We start from the raw sequence: 25,436 nt of genomic DNA on the forward strand, positions 1-25,436 counted from the left end.
CCTGCCGAGCCGAGCCGTGCCCAGCCGAGCCGAGCCGCCCCGGACGGGGCTGCGGAGGCAGCGCTCGCTCCCGCCTCGGCCCTCTCGCTGCCGGGACGAAGAGAGGCGGGAGCCGCCACCCCCGCGCCCGCCATGTGGAAGCTCAACAAGAGCAGCAAAGTTCTGCTGGACGACTCGCCCGAGGAGGAGGAGACGCGTCCCCGCGGCCCGCCGCCCGCCGCTGCCTGCGCCGCCGCCGCCTTCGCGGCCCCCCAGGTAGGAGCGCGGAGTCTGGCGGCGGGAGGGGGCGGCGGGCGGGGGGGAGCCCCGTGGGCCCCGGGGAGGGGTCGTGAGGCTCGACCCCGCGCCCTGCTCCCGCTCCCCTCCTCTCCGGCGGCATGAGTAATCACTTTTCCCAGCCCTGGATGTGCCGGCAGGCTGGCCGTGGTCGGAGAAGGGGGTGTGTGCGCGGGGCGTGCAACTGTCACCCGATTTTTTGGGGTGCTGACTGGTCTGTTCTCCCCTGTTTCCTTCCAGCAGCCGGCCTCCGGCATTGCTGGGACTTGCTGCCCTTCATTCCAGTGGCTTCATACCGCAGGGTACTTTCTCTCCCAAGCCTAGACAGTGGCACTGCAACCTATCTGTTAAGCACAATACATTAAACAGTGATTTGTAAGAACATAATCTTTATTTGCAGATGTGTTCGCGTTTGTGTAGAGCACTGACCTTTTGGCAGGATTCCTTTTCCTATAGTTTCAGTAATGGTAGTTGGCTATCTTTAAATAGCCGCAATCTTACTTGAAAGCTTTCATTGTTAAGTGGTAAGTTAAATACCAGCAGTGACCTTCTCAAAGTACTGGTTGCCAGACAAATGCAACCTGAAAGGAAGGGTATCGGTTGAGTATCAGGCAAAACAGCTTAAAAGAATGTTGACTTGCTTTCAAAAACTTGATAACAATTAGGCATCCATCCAGCTCAGAAGCCTGTTACACTGGCCGATACTGCTTTGTTGCTGAACTGATCTCCTGCTGCCACATAGTATCTTTAGATGTTGGATGAGATGTTGCAGGAGGCCTGCATATCTAAATCAAGCAGTTGCTCCGGGCTGCAAACTGATGAGGTTTGTATTCAAAAGAAGGTGCAAAAACCCACCCAACTGTATCACCCTATGGCTGTCAGGCTCCGCTCTTTCAGTAAGTAAGCATCTAGATAATCTGTTGTGCTTGAGTTTCTGTTTGACAACTGCTGTGGGTTGTCAACATGCTTGGCTACAAATCACAGCAGTTACTCCGTAAGTCCATCTTCCAGCAGCCAAAATCACCAACCCGCTCCCCAGTTCAGCCTTGCCTTGTCCTTTCTCCTGCACAGTGAACGGAATAGACTGAGCCCTTGCTACTTGTTTGACAGCAGCTGTGAAGATTCATATGGATGCATAGGATCTTGTTTTGTGGGATAGGAAGAACAGATACTCATTTTGGAGACCCTCTTCAGGGGGTGAAGAGTGACTGTGGTGTTGGGCGCGACCTGAAGTATCTCTCACAATCTCTCATACAACATCTAACATCTGCCTCATAGGCTTCATATCATCAGGTGCTTGGAAACTTCCATCGTTTTTGCTAAGCTGCTTGGCTTGTGCTACCCACAGCCCTCCTAGATTTGTTTACCTCCTGAAACCCTCCTTCAATACCAAAAGCTTCCAGTAAACCTCACTGATTCAGTGCTTCACTGATTCAATGCTCCAAACACTCTCTGAGGCTCCTGAACTTGGCCTCTTGTTCAGAAGATGATTCTTCAGTCTTCTGTCCTGACAGTTCTCCCAATGCTCTGTTAACAACAGAGGTTGGGGCTATTTGGGGTTTTTTGTTTGTTTGGGTTTTTTGTTTGTTTATTTGGTGGGGTTTTTTGCCCTGTCCAATGGCCTTTACTATCCTGGGCTTCTTTACCATTACCAGTGGTGAAAAGTTATAATGGTGATGACAGTGATCTCTGGTACAAATGCTTTGCCATTTTCAGCAACTTTAAGAAAATTCCTTTCCAGCTCCCAGTGTCTTATTACCAATGGCACTGGAATAAAAGATGCTTTTTTGTTATGGAAGGTGTCAGTGGGAAAATAAATTATTCTAAGGCACTAAATGAAATATTATTGAAGATAAAGGATTCAGAAAAGTTAGCAAGGCTGTAGTGTGGCTTGGCACAGAAACTGAAGTAGAAACCAGAAGCTATTAGATGTTTTGCCTGTTACAACAAAGAAGATTTGACACCTGGGGAAAAAATCCAACAAACCAAACAAACCCCAACCCACCAAAAGCCATTTAAATGCAGTTATTTTAGAGTTTATGTACACTTTACAGAATGGTAGACTATATGTAAAACTGTGACTGCCTGATTATCGTTGTGATTCTCACGATCCATCAAAGGCAGCTTCTAGGTCAGCCACAGATAGGGTATGTCTGTGGCTTAGGCAGGTGTCGAGGAGAAAGCGTGAGGTAACCGAACGCGCTTGTTCAGCTTGTTATGGCTGATCTGGTTCAAGGGCCTTGCTTTTAGTTTTTGATGTTTTTGATGTTTCATCAGAACCTGGTTTTGCTCCCAATAATATGATTGTAAGGGAGTGAAATCCAGGGGGATTTGGTAATGATCTACACTCCGTTACTACTGCGTCCTGACCTGCATTGCCCAAACTCCTGACCTGGGAGGACAGTAGCACTACCAGAGCATGGAATAGTTAAGGGCAAAGTTCTCTTTGTACCTTAGCTGTCCATGTGAAAGTGTTGGTCTTCCTTGGCCTCTCCTCTGTTTAACTTGTCATGGTACAGCCTGCATAAGCTGTACCTCACCAAGAAGAGATCTGGGGCTTCCCTAATTTTCTGTCTTGGGGGCCGATATCTAGATAATTTGTTTGAGTACTTTTTGATAAATTAAGAAGCCCAACATTAGATTTCGTAGAGAAATTTACTGGTAGATTTAATTTCCTCTGGGTTCTTTCTTCACATGTCATTTGGTAACAGAGAGGATGAACCATAGTCATCGCATTTTGACTTTGATTTTTAATATGTTGTTTTCCCCCAAAACTCTTTTGCCTTTATTTTCTTGTTTAATGGGAAGAAAATCCTCAAGCTTGTACCATTTGTGCGATAAATAATGTTGGAACATTTTACTTCAAAGCAAAGGAACTGGTAATCACATCTGTGTCGTTAATAAAACGGACCAGGTTGAAAGTGTTCCAGTGTGATGACATGTTGGTTCTATATGTTGTTTCTTCAAAGCTGAGAAGCACGATGAGAACTCCTTCGCTCTAACCTAATAATTGGGACATTGCAGTTGCAGACAGCAACAAAGGATCGGGCTCCTATAAGTTTACAAAGAAAAAAATCCTTTGTTAGTCTACAGAAATGTTAATAATCTTATTTAGATATGGAAGACTTATCTGGGGATAATCAAGCACAGATTTGAATTTGTAGAAGTTGCTAGTTCTTAAATAGAAAAGCTCAGTTTGATCTAAAAAGAGGAAGTTTTGACAGGTCTGGTTTTGCGGAATACAGAATGGTTTGATTTTGTTCCAGGGGAGAACAGAGACAAATTTTAGAACATGAAAATTGCAGTGGGAGGGAATTGTCAGCCTGTGGCCACTTCTTAACAAAAGTTTCTGCATACATTCAAGTACTTTGATTGTTAACACTTATTTAAAATAGTAAGGTGTTTCCTGAGATAAGACAGAGAGGTAAATTTTGAAACAGTACTTGTGTAAATAAATGTGTGGATTATTGTATATTTTTTTAGATCAGACAGTTTTAGACTGAATCTTAGAAGTTTAATTTATGCTTTGAAGCATAAGTTTTTTAATTTATGCAATGAAGGTGCTTTTTTGGCTAAAGTTGCAATTAGTACATGAAGGCAACTTAACACAATGTAAATACTACACACGTGTACACATGAAATTCACGTTCTTTCTGTGTGTCTCAAAATACACCATAAATGTACAGTGATGCAGGCCAGACTTGCATTCAGTTTGTAACATAGTCATTATGTTTCAAACTGAGGTTATATTTTTGGAAAGGGAAAATGTTGGGTTTCGACGTCTAGAAGGCAATGTTTTGGCAGTCATGCTATGCTCGCCTTGATTCAAGCCTGCTATCCTCTAATCAGTCCTCAGAGATGCCAGTGCTATGTCAGTATGGCATGCACCTGATGTAAAATGGTGCTCAACTTTAAAATACATCTGTATATGAGGGTAGGGATTGGGTGTCAAGCTGACCTATATTATCTTCTGCAACTTCATCTTTCATGTAAAAATATTTCAGATCCTTTGCCTTGATCTGTTTTCCCCAGTTGTATTTTTTTTTTGTTATGTTCAAAGGGAGTATGTGCAAAACCATGTTTTATGCTGAATTTTGTTTAGACTTGCTCACTGGATGTTTTAAATTTGGCTATACAGAATTTTAGCTATCTATTTTAATGAAGATGTTTAAGTGTCTGGTACAATTTTAATACTGCCTTTCATCTTGGAATCCATCGAACTCAGACAGGCCCTGCAGGAATGGGTGGGAGCTGAGCAGCGTTTCTTATGTTCTGCTAATATGTTGAATAAGGGTATTTTTTAATTAAAAAATAAAGCAGTCAATGTTAATCCAGCTAATGCCTTTCCTTCACTTTCTGACCATTTCAGTGTGTGCCTGCAGTACTCCCATAATTCCTTCATACCTGCTCTTCTCTGCTAGCCTGTTTTTTTCCTTTCAACAGACTTGTTCTTGTGACATTTTGGTGACATTTTCCTGGCTAAAATCCATCACCTGTATTCTGTCATCATTCTTGAACATTAGATTGTGGGACTGACAGCGAAGACTTTCCGGAGCCCTCTCCTGGCCTGCCTTTCTTGCTTTTCCTCCTCCTTGTCACATTCATCTTTCAGCAGCTTCTTGAGTGGGTCCTGTTTCTTTCTCACAGTCTTCCTGGAGCCCTACAGAGCTGAGTGTGTCTTTCAGGCCTGTAGGCCTTTTTTTTGTTTCTTAAGCCCCTTTCATTTCTGAGATGCTTCACTTTAGCATTTATACTGTCATCTTTACGCAGTTGACCCAGATCAGATGTGCTTCTCCCCTCTTACCAACCCTCTCTGTGGCTTATTCTGACTCTTAAAAGTCCTATGGAGAACATGTTGTCTGCTTTCTCTCCTACTACAGACAACATCAGCATCTGTCTATTTCTTTCAGTCAAGTCTGTAAGCTGAAGGTTGTCAGTGGTTTTATCTATTGTGCAAAAGAGAATTTGTGTCCAATACTTTACTGTGTTTCCTCCGTAAATCCAGGTCTGGTTTGTTTTATTTTGGGGTTTTTTTATTATTGTTATTATTATTATTCTTTCTGTCTAGACAGCTGAAATTCTTGTGCAGACCCTCACTTCCCATCCTGACACTGATTACTTCCTCTGCAGCTTCCAATACCTACTCTGCGCTTCCCCATCCCCTAGTCCCTGCAAATCCCATAGCTAATATTAATGTTGTTGCTTATGGCGTAAAGTTTAAGTCCTCCTCATCCTTCGGTTTCCATTTCTTCAGCTGGCCTCCCTTTGTTTCAGGACATTTACATTCAAATCTCGGGCCTTGCTTTCAAGGTTTTTCTTAGTACATCCCCTTCCTCTCCCCCTCTTTGTGGTTTCTATCACTTGTATCTTTCCTCGAGCCAGTCCTGCGCTCCCGGCTCGGATCGCCTGGGTTTGCCAGAAGCCTTGTTTGTCTTCCTCCCCTCCAGCCTAATACAGAATTATTCCCTTTCTGATCCACAAAACCACTATCTTCTCCTCCACATCATTTCTTGAGATCCGCTTGCCTTAAACTATCTGTTGTATCTTCATGGGGTTTTATGAGGTTTCTGGAGCCATACTCTCCTAGCACTGCTGGATTTGTTACCAGTAATATACAAGCTAAAATATATTGCTTTTTGAGTTGAAAAAAAAGCTTAGTGTATTGAATCTTTTAGATAAAATAGCTTTATTTTTTCCCATGCTTTTATAGAATCTATCTATTTGTGAGATTGTGTGAAGACATCCATGACATAATTAGAGTTACTAGAAGTTACTGAACGCTTTAGTAGATAGATAGATTATCTTTCAGCTCTGCCCTCATTAGAGGTACATTTCCAATGAGTCTCATCATTGGTTCTTTGTGGGGAGCTCCAGGATGGGTTCTACTAGCTCTGTGCCAGTATCAACAGTTCCGATAAAGGCTGCACGTCAAAATAATGTGTTCAACCAGTTTTGCAGAAAGAATACTCTGAAAGTAATGCCATTACTTGGGCAAGAGCTGGGATTTTTTAACATATGTAATTTAATGGCAAATGCCATGACAATAAAAATTCTATGTCAGCTACTCTCTTGAATTAGCATCTGTTGGTTTGTCTTCTGGATCAGAAAAAAGGCAAATACAAACTTCTAGGATGGAAAAGTTGTTAAAATATTTGACAGATTTTCAGTCAGAAGTTTCATCAAAATTGAAAACTTCACTGGAATATGTGAGTTGTCGTAGCAGTTGAAGACAAATTGATTCTCTGACCTTCCTATTTGTTTCAGCTTTGACACTGATGGTATTTTGATCTTAATACAGCTGCTTCCATTTCTTGAAGCATATTAGAAATATTATAAATTAGGCAAAATGAAATTCTTAATGAGATGGTCTTTTAAAAGTATTTTTAGGGTGTTTAATCTTTAATAACATTCTCCTAAAAAGGTTTCAGAGAAGTAAAGTCTGAGTAAGATGTATTATAACCACTTGCTATGGAGATGCACAATAATGTAACAATAGAATAGCCATGTGTATTGATGTTAAAACAGAGCATAGGAATTTGGTGTTCTGATGTTTATCTTTGTGATGCCAATAAAATGGAGAACTACAGAAGTATCCTTATGTAAATACTTACATTCTGAAATTAATCTTCTCCAGTAAGTTTGGCCTTTTATATCAATTGACAGTAAAAATATGGAAATAATTTAGATATTCTGCTTTGAAATTAAAGGAATGTGGAGTGGTAACTGAAGTGGTTGTATGACACAGAGTTTGTTACGAAAGGCTGGAGCCTGGAAGATGGAAGCATGTTTAAATACATTAGATGGGGTTGTCTGCTGAATCTGAAGTACAGTCAGCAGAGTGAAATAAGTTCTTTCGGAAATGGTCTGGTGAATTATATTTCAGAAGCACGTTTCAAGATTAGTGTTGTCTACTAAATATATCCCAAGATGAAAGTATAATTCTTTAACATACTTAGATGTTTATGTTTTCATTTTCCTTATGGACAAAGTATTTTCAGTTTTGCTGAAGGCTGGCAGAGGAAACATTCAGGATAGAGGTCACTGTCACTATTTAATCACAGTGACATTTAAAATGGTTTACTGCCGTAACATAGATTTTTTTCTAGATATATAGTAAGCAATCTGGAGTGGAAAAGTATTTTTTAATAGAAGAGAAAAATGAATTTAAAATACTGAGTTACTCTTGAGCATGAACAGACTTTAGAAATGTCTAAGTTAATATTTTTCATTGGTGATATTGATAGAAAACTTTCAATTTGTACCACCTACCCACATGGCTGGTTTGGTTCACTCACTTAATTTAGGGACATACAAATGGCAGATTGAGATCTAGCAGTAGATGAAATATGGACAGGACTAATGAAATAGTCTTGATCTCAGTCTAGGCTTCCTCAGCCAGAAAGGTGCAGAGGCAAGTGATGGTTCAGCATGGGAATTGGGTCTGCTCAACACTCAGCCTCGTGTCCCAGAGGAAAGCTATGTACCACTGAGTAATGCATCCTTTATTTGTTGAAATTGCAAACCTTGTTTTTCCCTAAATGTCATGTTTGGTTTTGAGTGAGTGTTCAGGTACAGTTCAGCTTTGTTGCTCGGCTTTGTTTTTCAGCTGTGTTCAAAGGATGTGTTGAGAACAGTACAGTTCTTTCAGTGCCCATTTACATTTGATCACTGTTTCCTCAATTTCATGACTCAGAGAGTATATATCCACACACTGCATTTTCCCAGGTGTATATTATGGTGCAGCAAAGGTGTACATTCCAGGTGTATATTATAGGTGCAGCAGCAAACGAGGCCAGATGCCGCCCATCTCCCACTGATAACTTCCTTCGTACCCATGCATTTTGCATTGGTTTTCATTCAGTTCTAAAATTAGGTTACCAGAGTGACTTTTACATTAGTAGTCTGCTCTAGTCCTGTTTGTTTCGTTCAACATAGCAAGATCCTGCTCAAACCCCAGGAAACAGTTTCTTTTGTTAGCTGTGTTTTAAGATGGTGATCTGGCAGTGTGATCTTCTGAGTTTGTGCGGACTGTCTCTGGTCAGGGTGTGTACATATAGTTGTGTGACTGGTTTGTCATTGGTGTTTTGGGAATCTTTTTGACTTCAGAGGTTAAGTTTTCTGATTTTTTTTTTTTTTTTGAGTGACATTCCCATTTCATGTGACTGAATTATTTACTGGGGTTAGAGCAGTACGAGGAACTGTGTTAAATTCTACCCTGGAGTGTCTCTCTTGATTATATGTTGTGGTTCCTAATCTTATTTGCATTTCCAGGCATGATAACCTAGACTTTAAACAAGGTGTGGCAATAGGCAGAGGGGATGTAATAGGTCAGAGGAAGGGCGAGAATTTTTACCAAAGGGACTTACTCTTTTAATAATAGCTTGTTTGCTCTTACACGTGCTCGGCTTTGACAGATAGTGTGTGTATGATAGGAAGGTTCCACAATGGGGTAGAGGAAAATCAATAATATATCATTTTATGTACCAGAGCAAAAGAAGGGCATGCAGGGTGAGATGATGCCATTATGTGCCTTAACTCTTTGATGTCCAGCCTTCCTCATCTTGGCCTGATTTATGAAAGTGAATGATCTAAAGAGACTAATTAATTACTTTACCACAAAGGAAGCTGAGGGAAGTAGATTACAATTTTGATCTCTCTACAAAAAGGTTTGTGTGCTAGTTGAATTAATCCCTTGAGTACCTTATGGCTTGCAGCATGTCCAACAAAAGGGCACTTGTTTCCTTATGAAAACACACTGTGCATACCAGCCTTCCCCTGCCAGAACTGGAAGGCTATTCAGGTTGCTGATCAGCATTTCCCACTTGCGTTCAGAGTTAGTCACCTAAATACTATAATGTGATCCATGTTTGTCTCTTAAATTGAAGTAAAAAATGCATTTTCATAACTGTAAACCACCCAGATTAAAAAAAAAAAAAAAATTTATAAGTGTACAGCATCAGCATGAGTTAGGCAGGATAATAAAAAAAGCTTGTCTTCACTCTTTACATGTAGCTTTGCATCATCACACCTTCCTCTAAAGAAAATTTGAAAAAGCAAATTGTAGGCTCCCTGACCTCTGCATGGTTATGAAAGTAGAGAATAAGTATCAAAAGGGGGTGGACTAATGTATCACTGGAAAAAAATGCAAATTACTCTATGGGTAACAAATGAAGATGGATTGTATATGACTTCTCAATTTTTTTTCTGTGGCACCGGTACCCTTCTTACCACGCAGTGTCAGGTTCCTCCCTGCAGCGTGGGCTGCAGCTGGCTCTGAGCCCCAACACGTGCTCCTCCTGCACTTTCTTTTGCTGTGGGACGTTGGTCTGCTTCTCTGTTTTCCTTAGTAATGCATTTTCCACAGATTGGAAATCTAGTCTCTTTGACACTGCTGAAAAACCTACTGGCCAGTTTCAATCAAGGGATTAATATATGGGTAGATACAATGCACATTTGTTCAAGACTCCTTGGGCATCTTGAAAGGATGCTATAGATACTTGGTAGGTCTTTGTGGTGGTTTGATGCTGGCTGGAGGCCAGATATCCACCAAAGCTGATCTATCACTCCCCTTTTCAGTTGGACAGGGGAGAAAATACATATTGAGAAGTTTAGGAGTTGAGATAAGGACGGGGAGAGATCATCCCACAATCAGTGTCATGGGCAAAACAGACTCAACACAGAATAAAGGAAAAAACTCTCTAATTTATTACACTGCACTGTACACCCAGTGACACCAGAGTTGGATCATGAGAAGCGCAACCAGATCTTAAAGCACCACCCCCCACCCCTCCCTTCTTAGCAGACTTCACTTTAGTCATGATTTTGCTCCCATCTTCCTCCCCATTGTGTCAGGGGCGGGGGGTGTGTGTGTGTGTGTGTGGCATCCTTCACACCTTTCCGTTGCTCCAGACAGTCCTTCATGAACTTCTCCAACGTGAGTCTTTTCCCACAGGGCTTCAGCTCTTCACCAGCTGGCCCAGTGTGGGTCACTGCTATGGGGTGCAGTTATAATTCCTAGAATGTCTCTCAGGCCCAGACTACTCCAGCCTGATTCCCCATGGAGTCACAAGCCTCCCTCCAGCAAACCAGGTCTGGTATGGGTCTCTGTCTCTCTCCTTGGGCTGCAAGTGCTGGCAAGAGACTTCCACCAACACAGGGCACAGTGTCTACTGTGTATTTCCACCTGCTCCAGCATGGGGCCTCTCCATGGGCTGTAGGTGGGGTCTCTGCTCCCCATCATCTTCCACGGGCTGCAGAGGGACACCTGCTCCACCATGGGTTTCTCCACGGGCTGTGGGGGCATCTTTCTCTCCAGCACCTGGGGTGCCTCCCTCCCCCCCCTTCTTCACTGGCCTTGGTGTCTGCACAGCTCCTTACATCTTCTCATTCCCTTCTCCAGTGGCAAAAAGCAGGTGCTTGTGGGTTTTTTTCTCTTAAATGTGACTCAGAGGCACTATGACCATTGCTGATGGGCTCAGCTTTGGTCAGCAATGACTCTGGCCTTGAGCCCAGCTGGTGCTTACTCTGCTGGGCCTAGAGAAAGCTTCTAGCTGCTCTTGCAGAAGTCACCCCCGCTGCCTTCTCTTCTCCACCAGAACCTTGCCATGTAAAACCACAACAGTCTTCCACTCTGCAAAATGTATTTTAGCTTTGGATTCTTGACAGTTGCTTTCTTGATGGATTCATATCTTTTAATCTTTTATTTTGTATCTTTTAACTTTGTGTTGTCTTCGTACCATTAGCCCCTGCTACATGAACGTAGGGCAACTACTGACTCGTTCCTTAGGAGGCAGGCAGCACCTTGTCTGTGACTAGAAGCGCTGTATTGACAGAGAAGAATAGTCCTATTTGTCACACTTTCTGCCTGCTGAATTCATCTCGTATCAACAACTGTATTCACATTTTATTATGCTGACTTCCTAGCCACATGAGGTGCTCGCTGCATCTCCGGGTTTTCCCCTAAAAGCTTACGCTGTAAAAGTTGCTTTGCACTCTTGCTTCCTTGTGCTCTGGCTTGTTAGAGGTTGTATGCTTTCATACTTTGCTCTTTTTTTCTTCTCTGTAGTAGAGCATGATGTCTCTTTGTACACTTTCATACTTATGTTATTCTTCTTAAGATATTTGGCGAGCTGGAAGAATTAAAGTGAGAGGTGTTATTTCTTTGGAAGGTACTAACGGTGTCATGTTTGTTCTGGAGACAGTGGTGTTGGTTGTTGAAACAGGTAGTTGTGCCAGCTCTGGAGGTCTGAGATTTCTCCTCTTACTATACGTCTCCTTGAGGTTTTCCTAGTTCTTGTTATTCTTTTTTCTTTTCGGTAAAAATTTGGACAAATGAAATGAAGTACTCTCTAGCTCTTACCCTGTGCCTGAGCAGAGGTGCCACCACATTAAGTGTAAGGCTTTGCAACCTCTACCACAGGTTTTGAGGGCTGACAGTACTGAGGAGAAATGAGGAAACTTCTGAAATGTTATGTGTGGGGCATTTCCACTTAAAATATTGTCAGTGATTCTCTTCAAAGTAAAGCAAACAAAAAAGAAAAAAAAAAGGAGAAAGTAATTTTATCTTAGAGTACTACACAAATCTTAACTTTGTAATTTTTTTGTATGCCATCTATGATAGTGTTCTTCCATGTTTAAGGGAGCTAACTGAAATCTGGAAGTTAAATAACTTATTAAGATCCCCAGGAAGTAATATTCTCATTGTGGATGATCACAGGAGTTCCTGACTGTGTTCTGCCCCAACAAGTAAAGCTAGCTATCTACAGATCACTCTGGTTCAGCATACAGTTATTATTGAACTACAGCGTGGCGGTCTTCATACTTGTTCTGGAAATACTCCTTATTCCGTCTTTGCCCCTTGTATAATCTAATGTATTGCCTACAAAGCGAGTAGCAACACTGGTAGGCAAATAAATAAATATAATTAAAAAAAATCCAATCAAACCAACTCTGACACATGGGATTTGAAGCTGGCCTCTCAAAATGAAGCTGATAGACCTGAGGGCCCATACGACTAGAAGTACCTAACGCTTCTCGTGGCGGCTTTCGCACCTCTTTCCGATGCTGTTGGTGTGTGGCAACACGTAGGAGCTGGGATACTGTGTGTTTTCTGTGTCTTGGGATATGTCTGTGGAGCTACCCTAAACCAAAAACTAAGCTTATGGAGCATAGAGCATTTACTTCAGTTGAAAAGGAAGTTGATAAATTAGATTTTTGAAACAATAAGTGGCTTAAACACAGGATTGGGTGAGTGTACTAAGACAGCGGCTTACTTCACAGATGGGCACAAATGCTACCCTACTGAATTACCTTCACCAGCATCTCCAGCACTCTGGCTTGCTTCAGAAATCTGCAGTTATAAATGGAGAGGAAAGGACTGAGGGCAAAAGCCTGTCCTTTAGTTAGGGAAATTTAATGCTTTTTAATGTGAAGGAGGAAGTAACCTTGGGGCATTCGTCTCTCCCCAGCCTACACATGCTGCAAACTCCATCATCTAGTGTGGTATACAGAAAATCCGTGTATATACAAACAATATGGGGATCCTTATTAAGATTCAAATTCATTTTTAAAAATTTGAATTGTACTAAAGTTATTGCAATGCAAAGGTTTTCTTGAGCTCCCTTTGGGGTGTGGGGATTTTGGTTTTGTAGGGTTTTGATTTTGTTTTGTACATCTGCTGCAGCATTTTTCATCATTCAGAGTGCTGTTTTGTTCCCATTTCTTATTTTAGTAGTAGTGTTCACTTAGTTGTGCATTGTGATTGTATTTTGTCAATTTTCTTTCATGGTGGGCTGAACAGAATAAAAGCACTTATGAATCTAAAATGTCTCACTGCTAATTGCCAAACCAAAACTGACTGTGGGCCTTTTTTATCTTTATCCTTTTTTTGAGAATAAAGACCAGTTTCTTCATGATGAAGTTTCATCTTCAGTGTCACAACTTGCAACAAAGGTAAATAACTGTTCTTTGGAAGTGTAAAATCTTACATATATTTCAGTCAATGTGTGTTAGGCAGTTACCAGTTTTTCATGTACAGCCTGGTTAAGGAGGAGATTTATGTGCTTAATTCATTATTTTATAATTACGTATGGTACTTGGTCACAGGGTTCTCGCTGAAGTAACATTAACAGTGTGGTATTAGTTAGAAATTTCCTTATTTCCTTTCATTAATGGGTAGGGAAAGTTTCTTAGTGTTTTTCTTCCACACGATACATTTTAAAACATGAAATGAAAAATAAGCCACAGGAATAACCAAAGTCTAAGGAAGGACTAAATACTATCTGTAACCAGCAATGAAAACATAAAAACCAGAAGGGGTTGGGGTTATTTATTCCATTGTATGTAACTCAGCTGGCTCTCTGACTGCAAGATGTTAGGGACTTTATCTTCTGTCTTTTTCAGAAAAGAAAAGTAGGCATAGAAGTGAAATTATTTTTACCTTGATATGTGTCCAAGAATCTTTTTTAATGTTCTTAAAATACAGTAGTAGGAGATGAAAGAACTGGAAGTTGTTATGATATGCTAGAGCTTGTTTTGAAATTCCATAGGTATAAGAAAAGCATTTAAAAATAGGTTCATTAGTGTAATAGGATACTGTATATTAATATGTATAAACTGAACATCTGCCTTCTTTTTGTTCTACTTCAGATGCAGCTCTATTTTCAGTGAAAATAGAAGTCAGATTGCACTATACCTTTTCTGCTTTTTAGAAGAAATGTATTCCTTTTTATGAAAACATAAACTACTATTTGTTTCATGCTGGATGATGAATGTTTAGGGAAACATTCTTTAAATTAATTTCTTCTATATTCAAGGTCTTTCATCCCCTACTTAGTCATTCAGGAAGGCTTGCTAAGTGTGTGCTTTGACTTTATATATATTAAAAAAAACCTCATCAGGCAAACCACTGAGCTGCAGTATTTTTGTGTTTTAAAGTAAAACACCACCCTTGTCTTAAAAATGTATTCACAAAAAAGCACCTTATCCTTCTCACTGTCTCTTTATTGTTTCTGAAAGCACTCCTGTATTTTATTTGGTTGTTCTCTCATCTTAGAGGCTCTCAGTATAGTGATACTCCAGAAATTCCAAAATCTTTAATACATGAAGAAAAGGTAGATGAATTATATGTGTGGACTTACCAGTATGTACATCTCATGAATAAAACTGTCTCCATGCTGAAGCCATATGGTGAAGAACAACAAAGTTCTTGAAGAAAAGGGCAGTGGATGAAGCTTTAGGGAGAGAGCAGTCCTGGTCTCTAAGACCTGAGTTTTAAGACAATCCTGATGCACATTCACAGAGAAAAGCCTCTGACCTAGGTTTGGAGGTGCAAAAGTGGGGGCCAGTGGTAAGGGCTGGAGATGGAGGTTGGAAAATGGCCTTAGTTTCTGCTCATGCAGGAATCTGCCCACTTAGCAGTGAGGACAGGCTAACTGCAGTGCTGGATTTTTCCAAGTTCCCTCTTCACAGCTCTCCTGAAAGGCAAGTGTAGCTAGTTCAGAAAGCCTCCTGACATCTCAGGGCTCACAGTTCCTCCCTCTCTAGCGATGCTCCACAGAATGCAGATATCTGGAGCCCATGCTGGCGTTGTGCCTGGCCCTTTGGCTTCTGCAAAGATTATCCTGGGGGTCTCACCTACATGCTGAGCTTTGAAGTACAGTGAAGACTTCATTGATAGCTGTCATTATGCCAGCTCTTGAAAAGAGGGAGCTTTGAGAAACAAAACATATCATTTTAGCAACAAAACTGAAGATATTAGGACAGTCTGGTAGGGCCAAATCCTGAAGTTCCAGCTAAGGCATGCCACAAAATAGAGTTGGTCTGCACACCAGCAGTTGAGGGAGTTGAGAAATTCCTCCCCAAATGCCTTGATACGTAGAAGGCAAATCTGGAGGTTGGTTTGGATTTTTTTTACCCGCTTTCTGCTACGTGAGTTCTTGCATGTTATGAATAGGTTTCCTATAATGTGGGAACATTAATTAAAGCTGATTGGTGTTTTTTTATTGTAAAACATTTAGTTGTTACTTTATTGAGCTGTAAAGTACTTATGGAAAATTCCATCCCTAGCTTTTTAGGTTCTTTTCTTTTTTTTTTTTTTCAGGGGGAATAGGAAGGGAAGTTTAGGACAAACAATTGTTTCTTCTCTGTCAAGGTTGAGAGGAAAATCCGTTCTTTTTGTTTATATTTATAAAAAAAAAAAACCCTGGAAGTGTTTTGTGGAGTGTCTCTGCTTTGCTGGAGGGTTTTGATTCATCAGTTGTCAATCCTCTCTGAAAATACTTCTGAAGGTCTACTAAAACTTGGCCAAAATATAGATTTCTGGAAATCTAATTTCATACATGCTGAGCGGTGACTTTTCAGGGATTAGCTGCTTAACTGCACAGTGGCATTGAACATGCTGATTCTCACTGCAGGTATACAGCTAGAATCCCCTGTAATTGCTCTTTTTGGTTGCTAAGACTCTTGTTATGTGGCGTCTTGTAGCCCACAGAGAGTGGTTTCTGTGCTACGGGGCCGTGCTGGCCAGGAAAAGCCTCCGGAATGTATTGAAAGCAAAGGTACCCGCTCATCAAGCAGAGCCATTTTAGCATCAGAGCAATACTGGACCTTACTGGAATCTCTTGTTTGAAATAAAACCTCTTTGTCTTGTACCTCTAACATAGTGCCCCAAGTCTTTGCTGTTATTCTTTCTCTTGATTGAATTCTGTGCTTTTTTTTCCCCACCCATAATAAGATGTTTGTGTATATTAACCCCATCCATCTGATGAATAGATGTAACTGTTTTCAGTTAAATTTACAGAGATTTCCTCTATAGTACATGTTCACCTACAACTACATGCTTTTTTGTGCAATGTACTTTTTAAATTTGCTGTTAGGCAAATCTACTTCTTTAGTTTATGCCCAACTGTTAGTATTCCTGGTTTGTTGCCTTTTAGCCTGATTTTTTTATGAACCTTCTTGCTCTCTAGTAGAGCTCTAATGGTGAACTATGGTAAAATTAACCATGATGGTTTTATTTGATGGCAAAATTAACTGAAAATTCTTCTTAGTGATGCTTTACTGTTTCCTGGTAGACTCTTTGATTGCTCATTTATTACTTGTTGCCTGTTTACCTAGCGTGGGAAGCTGAGTGTCCCGTAAATCATCAGAAATTGTTCATGTGGTGAAAATAGTATACCTATAGTATTTTTTGCTAATAATGCCTTTGACTTCCATAGGATATATCCAGTTTAAGAGGGGCTGTCCTTTTCTGGGATACTTTTTATAAAGTTAACTTTGAGTTGACTTTTCATCCTTGTTTTATCTAAAGAGAAAAATTGTAGTCATCAAATGTGATGCAGTTGATTCACTTGACTCAATATAGGTAATGAAGCACAAAAGCCATATTGGATGGGCTGAGTTTACAGAGTGAAGCTTTGGGGGTGAGTCTGGGGAAGCCACACTGTACCTATGGAGCAGAATGGATAGATGGCTGCAACTTTCCCAGGGTGCTTGAGCTGATCTAGTAGTTGCTGCTACAGAGAAGGTGCTACTGCCCCTAACTTCCACATTTTTTGGTGACTGATGGACAATGAGCTGTTTCTTATCACTAACCCAAAAGAATGCAAAAAATGCAAAAATGAACTAGTGAGTAAGATTTCTTCTGGCTGAGTGAGTTGTACCAGTTTGCCACAGCTCACACAGGTACAGAACCATAGCATCCAGAAGGCAGAATATATGTGAGCAGGGATTTGGCTGGGTTGACCCTTTTCAGCAGCAGCATCTGATAAACCAGATCTGCCACCTTGTGAGTCTTCTCTGTGGGAAACTGACAGATGGGCGCCAGTGCGGAGGGGAGGAAGAAGAGCAGGCAGACTAGGGATACACACCACATCCTTTACATGATGTTCTAGCAGTGACTACTTGTGCTTCCAGTTTCAGAAGAGAATGCTAATTAAATGGCAGCTTTCTTGTGGCGGAGAAAGTACTTCATAAGCTGGAATTTTCTCTAATGAAGGGGAAGAGTTTGTGCTCTGGGCTTGAGCTTTTCGGATGCCTGTTGGGACAGATGATGATATTTTTCTGTAGTCCATCAGTTAATGGATTAATATGTCTGTGTAATTTTACTTCTACTGATCCTTTTAGATGATTGCACAGGGCACTGTGCTGCACAGCAGTCCCTTATGGACATTTCATTTGATCTTTTTTTTAAAATTTTACTTTTTTTCACACAGACTCTGATAAAACTCAAACATAAAAAGGAAGCATATAGGAATTGGAAGCAGGGTTGAGTGACCTGAGTGGAATATGGAGACAGTCTGGGCATGCAGAAATGGAGTGAAAGCCCACCCGAGAGTGAGAGGAAAGTTGAAACCCACCCAGAGTTAAATCTGGTGAGGAAAATGAAGAGCAACAAGAAAGGTTTCTGCACGTGCACCAGCAGCAGGGAGGGTGTGAAGAAGATGGAGTCTGACTCATCTTGGTGGTGCACAGTGAATGGGCAAGAAAACAATGTGCACAAATTGAAATGAGGAAATATCATGTAAACATTAGGAAAAAAAATGTTTTTATCATGAGGACAGTCAAACCCTGGAACAGGTTGCCCAGAGAGGTCGTGGATACTCCAGCTGTGGAGATACGCAAAACCCATTTGTATGTGATCCCTGGCAAGCTGCTCAAGCTGATCCTGTTTTGAGCGGTGTGGTTGGACTAGATGGTCTCCAGAGGTCCCTTCCAGCTATAATGGCTGTGTGATTCTCTGAACTGTGGATGTTAAATTACTTCATTTTCCACTGACACATGGAAAATTACTTTAAAGGTTTGAGAATACAAGCTAGTGAGTCATAAACTTTTTTGAAAATTGTAGTAGTATTTTTGCATTTTGTGTAGACAGTTACATCATAAAAATGAAATATAGAACCTCTGCAAGTGGCTTGATGCTTTAAGACCATATCAGCATTGGATTTTCATACTTTGCACAACTTAGATCTTTTTACATGAGATAAATCTCCAGTGTGGTTAGGAGTCAGCTTACCAAAGTCTCTTCCTTACTTATTTGACCTTCCTTTGACATCCCATTGCAAAGAAGCTGATAGTTCTGGGATCTGGGTCTTTCTCCATGTGCTCTGTAAGAATGTACGAAATTCCCAGCTGATTCAGAGACTGGCACATCTAGTCTGCCAGTCTGTCTTTCACTGAGGCAACGGGAGATGCTGTTCAGGAAGAGTGTATCTTGTCATGTTTCTAGGACCTCTTCTCCCAACATCAGGGATCATTGTTTTGAGATATTAGTGGATACATCCCTCTAAATAGAGGGTATCCATTTATGCATCTACTGTCTGTCTGATCCTTTTTGTGATGGATTTGAAGCTCTGTGTGTCAAACTGATGGTTTCAGAGACTGGTGACTTGAAGATCTCCTTCCTGAGCTGTACCTACCAGCAGACAGTTGTAAGTGTTCTGGCTGCATTGGTGGCGGTGCTGGTCCGTTGATTAAAGGGCTTCAAGGAGCATTGAGAAGAAGCACAGAAATGCAGTGGGCTCTTCTGAAGGATTTTTTTAGTATGTGACCGAGTTACATGACAGCAGTAGGCAAAAAGAAAGACTGTTGTCTTAAACAGTTCAGTAGTCAGAAAAATAGCTTCTGGAAGTGTGAAGTAAGTATTTGATCTCCTCCTTTGCTAAGGTTTATATTCACAAGCATGGGAACACTAAGAAGACTTTCAACAGCGAGCTGTTCACTCCTCTTCAGTTGAGTGAAAAGATGCTTCACAAGTTCAGCGTGGTGTATGCAGGTGTAGAAAGAGGAGGCTCAGGCATGGGAGGCAGAGGTTCTGATTGTACTCTTGCCCTTCTGGGGTTTCTTTCAGTCTAGTCCAATTAATATGGAGTAGGCATTGTGCAATTAATTTTATCACATGAGCAAAATATGGTCTACTTGGACATTGGTGATCTTATGTAGACCAATGTCACATTGGTGGTCCTTGCAGTGTTTCCTTTGGAAACCCCAAGCAGTGGTGGAAGTATGTCCTAGCAAAATGCCACGGATTCATTGTGGAAGTACTTCTTTATGAAAATACTGAAGGAATGCTACAGTGTATGCATAGAATAGAACTTCCCTAATAATTGTTCCTGAAGAGATCTGTAAATCAGAATCAGGCTTAATGAGATTAAACTTAAAAATATACAAGATAAGAATATAGAATGCTTGTGGCTGGATATTAACAGGAATTTATTAAGAAATGTTTTGAGGTCTTTTTTGTGGTTTTTTTTGTTTTGGTTTGGGATTTTTTTTTTGTTTGTTTGTTTGGAGGATTACTTGGGTATCCAAAACAATGCAGCAAAGGTTGGAGCTGTATCACTGAAGATGACGTTCTAGATTAAAAGGTGTATGGGTAGGTGTGTATATACATATATATATATATATGCATGTGTGTGTGTATATATATGTATGTGTGTGTATATATGTGCATATATATAAAAATATATATTTTTTACATTGAGCACGTTTGTGTGTATAAATTCTTATCTCCAAATAGTCTTTCAGCAAGGCTGTTCTGTAAAGGTACATAGCATGTAAGTTATGCAAGTTCTCTGTATTGAATTGCTACCTGAAAACTACTAATGAGGTGGGTTTTTTTTTTCTATTGGATGGGGTTTTTTTTAAATCTGCAGATTTATTATGTGGCACTGGCTTGATGAAGCACCATTAATGAAGAAAGACAAGCTTATACATAAACTAGATCACTGAGATTTATTTGTGTCTTTTTCCAGTTTAAAGGCCTAAAGTACCAAGGCAGTGAGAGCTTTTAGGTGCTGCCTTTAACTGTGGATTTGCAGGTATTCCTTCCCCAAAAGGTCTGGAATAGTAGAATTTGAGTAAGATAGCACAAGATGGGGTTTTTTAACATATGAAAAGCTAAGTGCTTTGTAGAGTTTCTCTTTTAACTCCCCCCCCCCCCCTTTTTTTTTTCCCTCCCCAGCTTCTTCCTTCTTTCTTTAAACAAACTGCTTCCTTTAGCAGCTAACTTCTTGGAGCTTCTTCCTTTTTTGGGAAGTTTGTTGTGGGTGAAGTAATTTGCAGTGAGAGGAGGCCAAATCAGAGTAGCAAGTCCTCATGTTAAACTTGTTACAGGACTCTGCTGAACAAGAGAAACAGGATCAGACCCCCTCACAGATGAATATTGAGGTTTTAGGCCATTTCTACACCACAGCAGCAGTGTATGTTTAGTACTGCTTGGGGAGCCCGGTAGTTTAAACGCCAGGATTTTGCAAGGTATCTGTGTGAAGGTATCATCTGCTGCTTGCCTGGCTTTGCTTTGCACTGTGAGATGGGTATGGTGAGTCTGCCACAGGGATGCAAAGTTGATGGTAGCTGTCTACATATTTTTAACATAATTAGAGAGCGTATGTTTAATTTAAACACGAGAGTTTGCTTGTTATAATCTGTACTCCCTTTATTCTCACAGTGGAAAAAATATGTATAGAAGCTGTTGCTTTTCTTGTGAAGCCATGAGGAAGGCTTGTGGTTTATGGTAAGATTAGGCATGGGTTTAGGAGGAGGTGAGCAGAGCAGTCATGGAGGCCTGGGTTGTGGTGAACCTAGCTCTTGTGTTACCTGTTCTGTCCATATCCCAGAGAGCTGGACGTTGCTCTGGGCTTGCTCTGCTTTTCCTCTTCAGAGTTCTTTAGAGCTTTGCCCAAAGCTGGATCCCTGTTTGTATCTAACCAAGTGAAACTGAGTCTAGGTGAAACCAGCCTCCTGATCCTGAAATGGACCTGCTATGTCTCCTGAGTCAGACTAGCTGAGGCGGTTCAGATGTGAGTAGGGAGGGTGGGTGAGAAGTGAGGGTGTAGGACACAGTGAAATAGGAGAACAAGAGATGGAAATGCTCTGTGACTAATGTGCAGTAACAAGGAAGCTGTTTTATTCCTGTAAACGGTAGAGGTTTCTGAAAGGTGAGGAGTTGGTGGTACCAGTGTCTTTGCTATCTGGTGTCTGTGCTCAGTTTGTAGGTGATGCTTCATATATTGAAGGTCTGGATGTACCAGTTAAACTGTAATCAATGAAAACTGAAACATCAAATTGATACTAATTAGCACCAATGAGTTCTGCAAAAAGGATGATGAAGCATAGTTATAGGTGATGAATAAGCCTTCACTTGTGTTGACAATGACAATTTTGTTTTGATTGTTTATTATACTTGATAATGTATTGTTGTAGGTTTTAATGTAATCAAGTAACACTGATAGACTGTCACTCTCTGGTTCTTACCAGACCCTGCCAGAAAGAACAGCACCTTTCATACGCTGTACTTGTGCATTTCCCTTAGAGTCCCTAAGTGTGCTATCAAAATAAGATAACAAATACCATTGGTTTGGCTTTTTTGCTTTGGGAGAGAGGGAATCAAACCTTTAAAAATGCTGAACAAATGATCTATGTTCCATGTTGCAGTACCTTTAGAGAGCACACTGCAGTGCACCAGTGCCACATATTAACATTTCACTGGTGAGCCAGTGTTCCTACCCTCTTTGCCTGCAGGGCCGTAAGAAGTAGTTTTGGTGAGTTAAAAACAGGAACAATGAGTGCAAAACAGGTTAAATCTTAAGAGTTTCCTGATAAAGCTGGCTGTCCTGTCCTGTCGTGCCCCCTTCTAGCAACGTCTGTGTGTTTCATTCCTGTCTACTGAAGCCCCTTAAACTGTTTCCTGAACTGCCCAGATTCCCTTCTTACTGTGATAGACTAAAACAGAGCCAGAAGCTCCTACCTGCAGAAGATCATCCAGGAGCCCGGCTGTACTCACCAACATCCCTTACCATGCCCTGCAAACCGGGAAGCTTTAGTACTCTGCTCAGCAGGAAAGAGCTCTTGCTGCAGTAACCCAGCCTGCTCTTTTTCTCAGCAGGGCCATCCTCTGCGGTGCACAGGACGCAGGGCTCTGGCTGCCCGGCAGCAATACTCCCTGCTGTGATTCATTCATGAGGATGTTTTGCTTCTCTGTGTAGGTTCAAGGTGCGAGTTTCCGGGGTTGGAAGGAAGTAACATCGATGTTCAATAAAGATGATGAACAGCAACTGCTAGCAGGATGCAAGTCTCCAAAATCCAAAGGGTGAGTAAAACCAAATGGTCTGTCAGGAATAGAAAGTAGCTGTGCAGAGTAGTGAAGGTGGATGCTAAGAGGGAAGTTGAATCATAAAGAAAGATTTATGTACATTTCAAAATTATGTATCTGTTAGGCTTACAGTGAATAAGGCAGGACAAATACCAGTGGTAAACTTCTCAGGTCTGTCAGGAAGAAAAGGGAATTTAGCTGCATAATAATTTACTGTAGTAAAGGAGTAAAGATTTCTGAATACAAGGGTCTTTCTCACCCTCTCCCATTCCTCTTAAGGATTAGTTATGGTTGAGTTTACAAATTCCTTCCTTTTTATGTGTTGAAAGTCTTGTAGACTTCTCTTTTGAAATCTTGTCTACACCTGAAAAGGTTAAAGCTGTTCCAGGATCCACACATCTTCCCTGTCTGAGCTGGCTGTTCTCTGAACAGAGCAGACCTCTCCCCAGGGCAGACTGTTCTGCTGCTACAAGTACATGTAGGTTTTACCTACGTGTGCTACAGAAAAGCCTAGGTTATGAACAGGAAAAACGTGCCACCTGTTAGTGTAGCTGTTGCAGCCAGTGTTGGCTTTGGTGGGACTCCTCATCGTACACTTTGCTTCCAGTCTACTTTGAAATATCTATATGTTACTATGCATGTCTGTAAATCTGCATGTATAGAATATAAATACATATATTTCCATTTTCATTGAGGCCTGTTCACTAAAACTTCCCCAAATTCCCCAGCACCTCTCCCTGAACAGTGTTCAGGGTGTTATCAAGTTACTAGGTTGCTTCAAGGATCCTTTGCAGTTGATGCTGAATATAGGAATCAAGTAACTAGTGAAGAGTGCAGTAGTGTGAAAACTGAGTTACCACAAATGGGCAAAGCTATTTTAGCACTACTCTGAAAAGTGCTTGCATTTTGAGTTTGGCAGTGTTTTCCTATAATGGCATACCACAATTTTTACTTTACTTTTAAAGAGAAATGCAAATTTTTAAGTGCACTACTCATGAAATGTGAGAGAAGTGTTTGGAGTCTATGGCTGGCTTCAGCCATAGACTGATTTTTTTCCGAAAAATCTAATCGTAAATTCAAAATTCAGTAAGGGCAAAGTAATTTTAAAGGTATTGCTTTAGTTGCTTCTATTTAAATATGATGGTGTCGAGCTTTCATTAATGGGGAAAAAAGTTCCTTTAATAGAAATAGTAAAATAATTCAGTGGTGGTTTTATTTGTAGCCAAGGAATTTGTATGCTACCAGCAGATAATGTTTTCAATTTGCTCTTTAGGTCATTGAACCCCGAAGTTTGTGTGATTTGCCACTGCTGTTGAGCCTGGTCTCGTGGTCTGCTGCTTGACTGCAGACACAACCCTGCATATAAACTTATGCATAAATATTTGACATTCTGTATTTTAAATGCTTCACGCTGCAAATGTGAAATAAGTCAGATAGCTTGAAGGTTCTTAATGGGATAAGAAATGTAATAACATGAGGAGCATTCCAAATGCCTATTTGAGAGAGAAAATACATCAGAAGTTGGGGTTTTTTTCTTGGTTTTGGGGAGGAAATTTGGGGAATTCTTACCAGAAATACAAACTGTTTTCAAAATGTTGTGCAGATCTTTATGAAAAAATTGCTGGTATCTGTAACATCCTAATACAGTGTACATCAGCAGTTTTAGGGCATAAGGCTTAATTGGCAAGGTGATAGCAGGTATATGAAACTGAGGAATACAGTGAATGACTGTTAGGGCTGGTGGTAGACCAAGCATTTTGATATTCCTTCTACTACCCTACCTCCAGGTCTGTTTTTCAGGGAATTTTTTTTTGTTCAAGTCCTAAATTGTTCTACTACATGCTAATATGCTTCATACATTCCCAAAGGCAGTTCTGAGTAATTTATGGAGGCAGAGTTAAGTTCTCTGTAATAGGAAATGGCCATTCTCAGTTCACTCCTGATTTATCCCTGCAAGATTGTACCGTGTTCAGGCTTACAGGTGTAGGAGGGTGTTTTTCCTCAAGTTGCCAGTAATAGATGTGTTGAAGGCTAACAACTGACTACCCTTCCTTACTATAAAATATAATGAATAAATTGAGTGTTTATTGTAAACTGTAAACATGCATTGCTAAGTGAAGGCATCTGTGCAATATGAGCTGGGGAGCTGCTTTGGCAGGGAGGTTGGACCCGATGATCTCTCGAGGTCCCTTCCAACCCCTACGATTCTGTGATTCTGTAATCACCTCATCATTGTTATTTGTTCTAGAACAAACCTAAAGCTAAAGGAGGAGATGAAGTCTGAAAAGAAGTCGGGTTTTTGGGACAGTTTGGTGATAAAGCAGAACGTCCAGTCTAGAAAACCAGATGAGATTGAGGGTTGGGAACCACCGCAGATTACTGCTGCTGACTCGACCGGCGATGCAGCAGCTGCTTTAAGTGACTATACAGCCTGGTCTGGCTGGGAAGATGAAACCAAAGGCTCCACAAAATACACAAACCTGGCCAGCTCAGGAAACAGTTCCAGGTGGAGTATCAAGTCAGCTGGAAAGCTGGTCAGTATTCGACGTCAAAGCAAAGGTAACCTTACTGACAACTGGGAAGAACTAGAATGATACTGGTAATGTGAAATACTTTATAGTTAAGAAGAGAGAGGTTCCATGATTTACTTGTATGTTTAAACCAAAATCGAATCTGCTCAATATTGCACCTTTATACAGTACTTTGTTTTATTCAGATTGTTACAAATTTTTGCTCACCTGATAGTAAATTTTCTTATTACATTGTTAAATAGCTATGTTTTCCACACTGAAAAAAAAAAGTAGAGAATCTATTTTGTGCCTATATTTCACATTCAGACTCTGCAGTACGTTGGATTGTTGGTTTTACCAAAAAAATGTAATTCCTTAGTGAATGTATACACTGGTTGTAAATTTGACTGCCTTATGTAGGAAATTCCACTGGCTTGAGGTCCTGGGTTGTTGGGTTTTTTTCCTGGTATTTGAGGGCCACTCAAAATTTTAGTTTTGATGCTGTCCCTTCTTAACTATGAATACTGATCTGTCGCTTGCAGGGAGAATGCTTAGACTTA

The 25,436-nt window shown here is 40.8% G+C and overlaps 1 protein-coding gene across 1 annotated transcript; it reads left to right on the forward strand.

Moving 5' to 3' along the window:
• Positions 1–132: 132 nt before the first annotated feature.
• On the forward strand, positions 133–24,960 carry TDRP (testis development related protein; the record flags this gene model as incomplete). The annotated part of the gene is made up of 4 exons (XM_084262038.1): positions 133–255; positions 13,168–13,227; positions 22,260–22,363; positions 24,615–24,960. 4 exons carry the CDS (start codon positions 133–135, stop codon positions 24,958–24,960), a joined length of 633 nt encoding a protein of 210 aa, XP_084118164.1.
• Between the last annotated feature and the right edge of the window lie 476 nt (positions 24,961–25,436).

This window comes from Gallinula chloropus, assembly GCF_964237585.1.
Source record: "Gallinula chloropus genome assembly, chromosome: 3".
Taxonomy (NCBI): Eukaryota; Metazoa; Chordata; class Aves; order Gruiformes; family Rallidae; genus Gallinula; species Gallinula chloropus.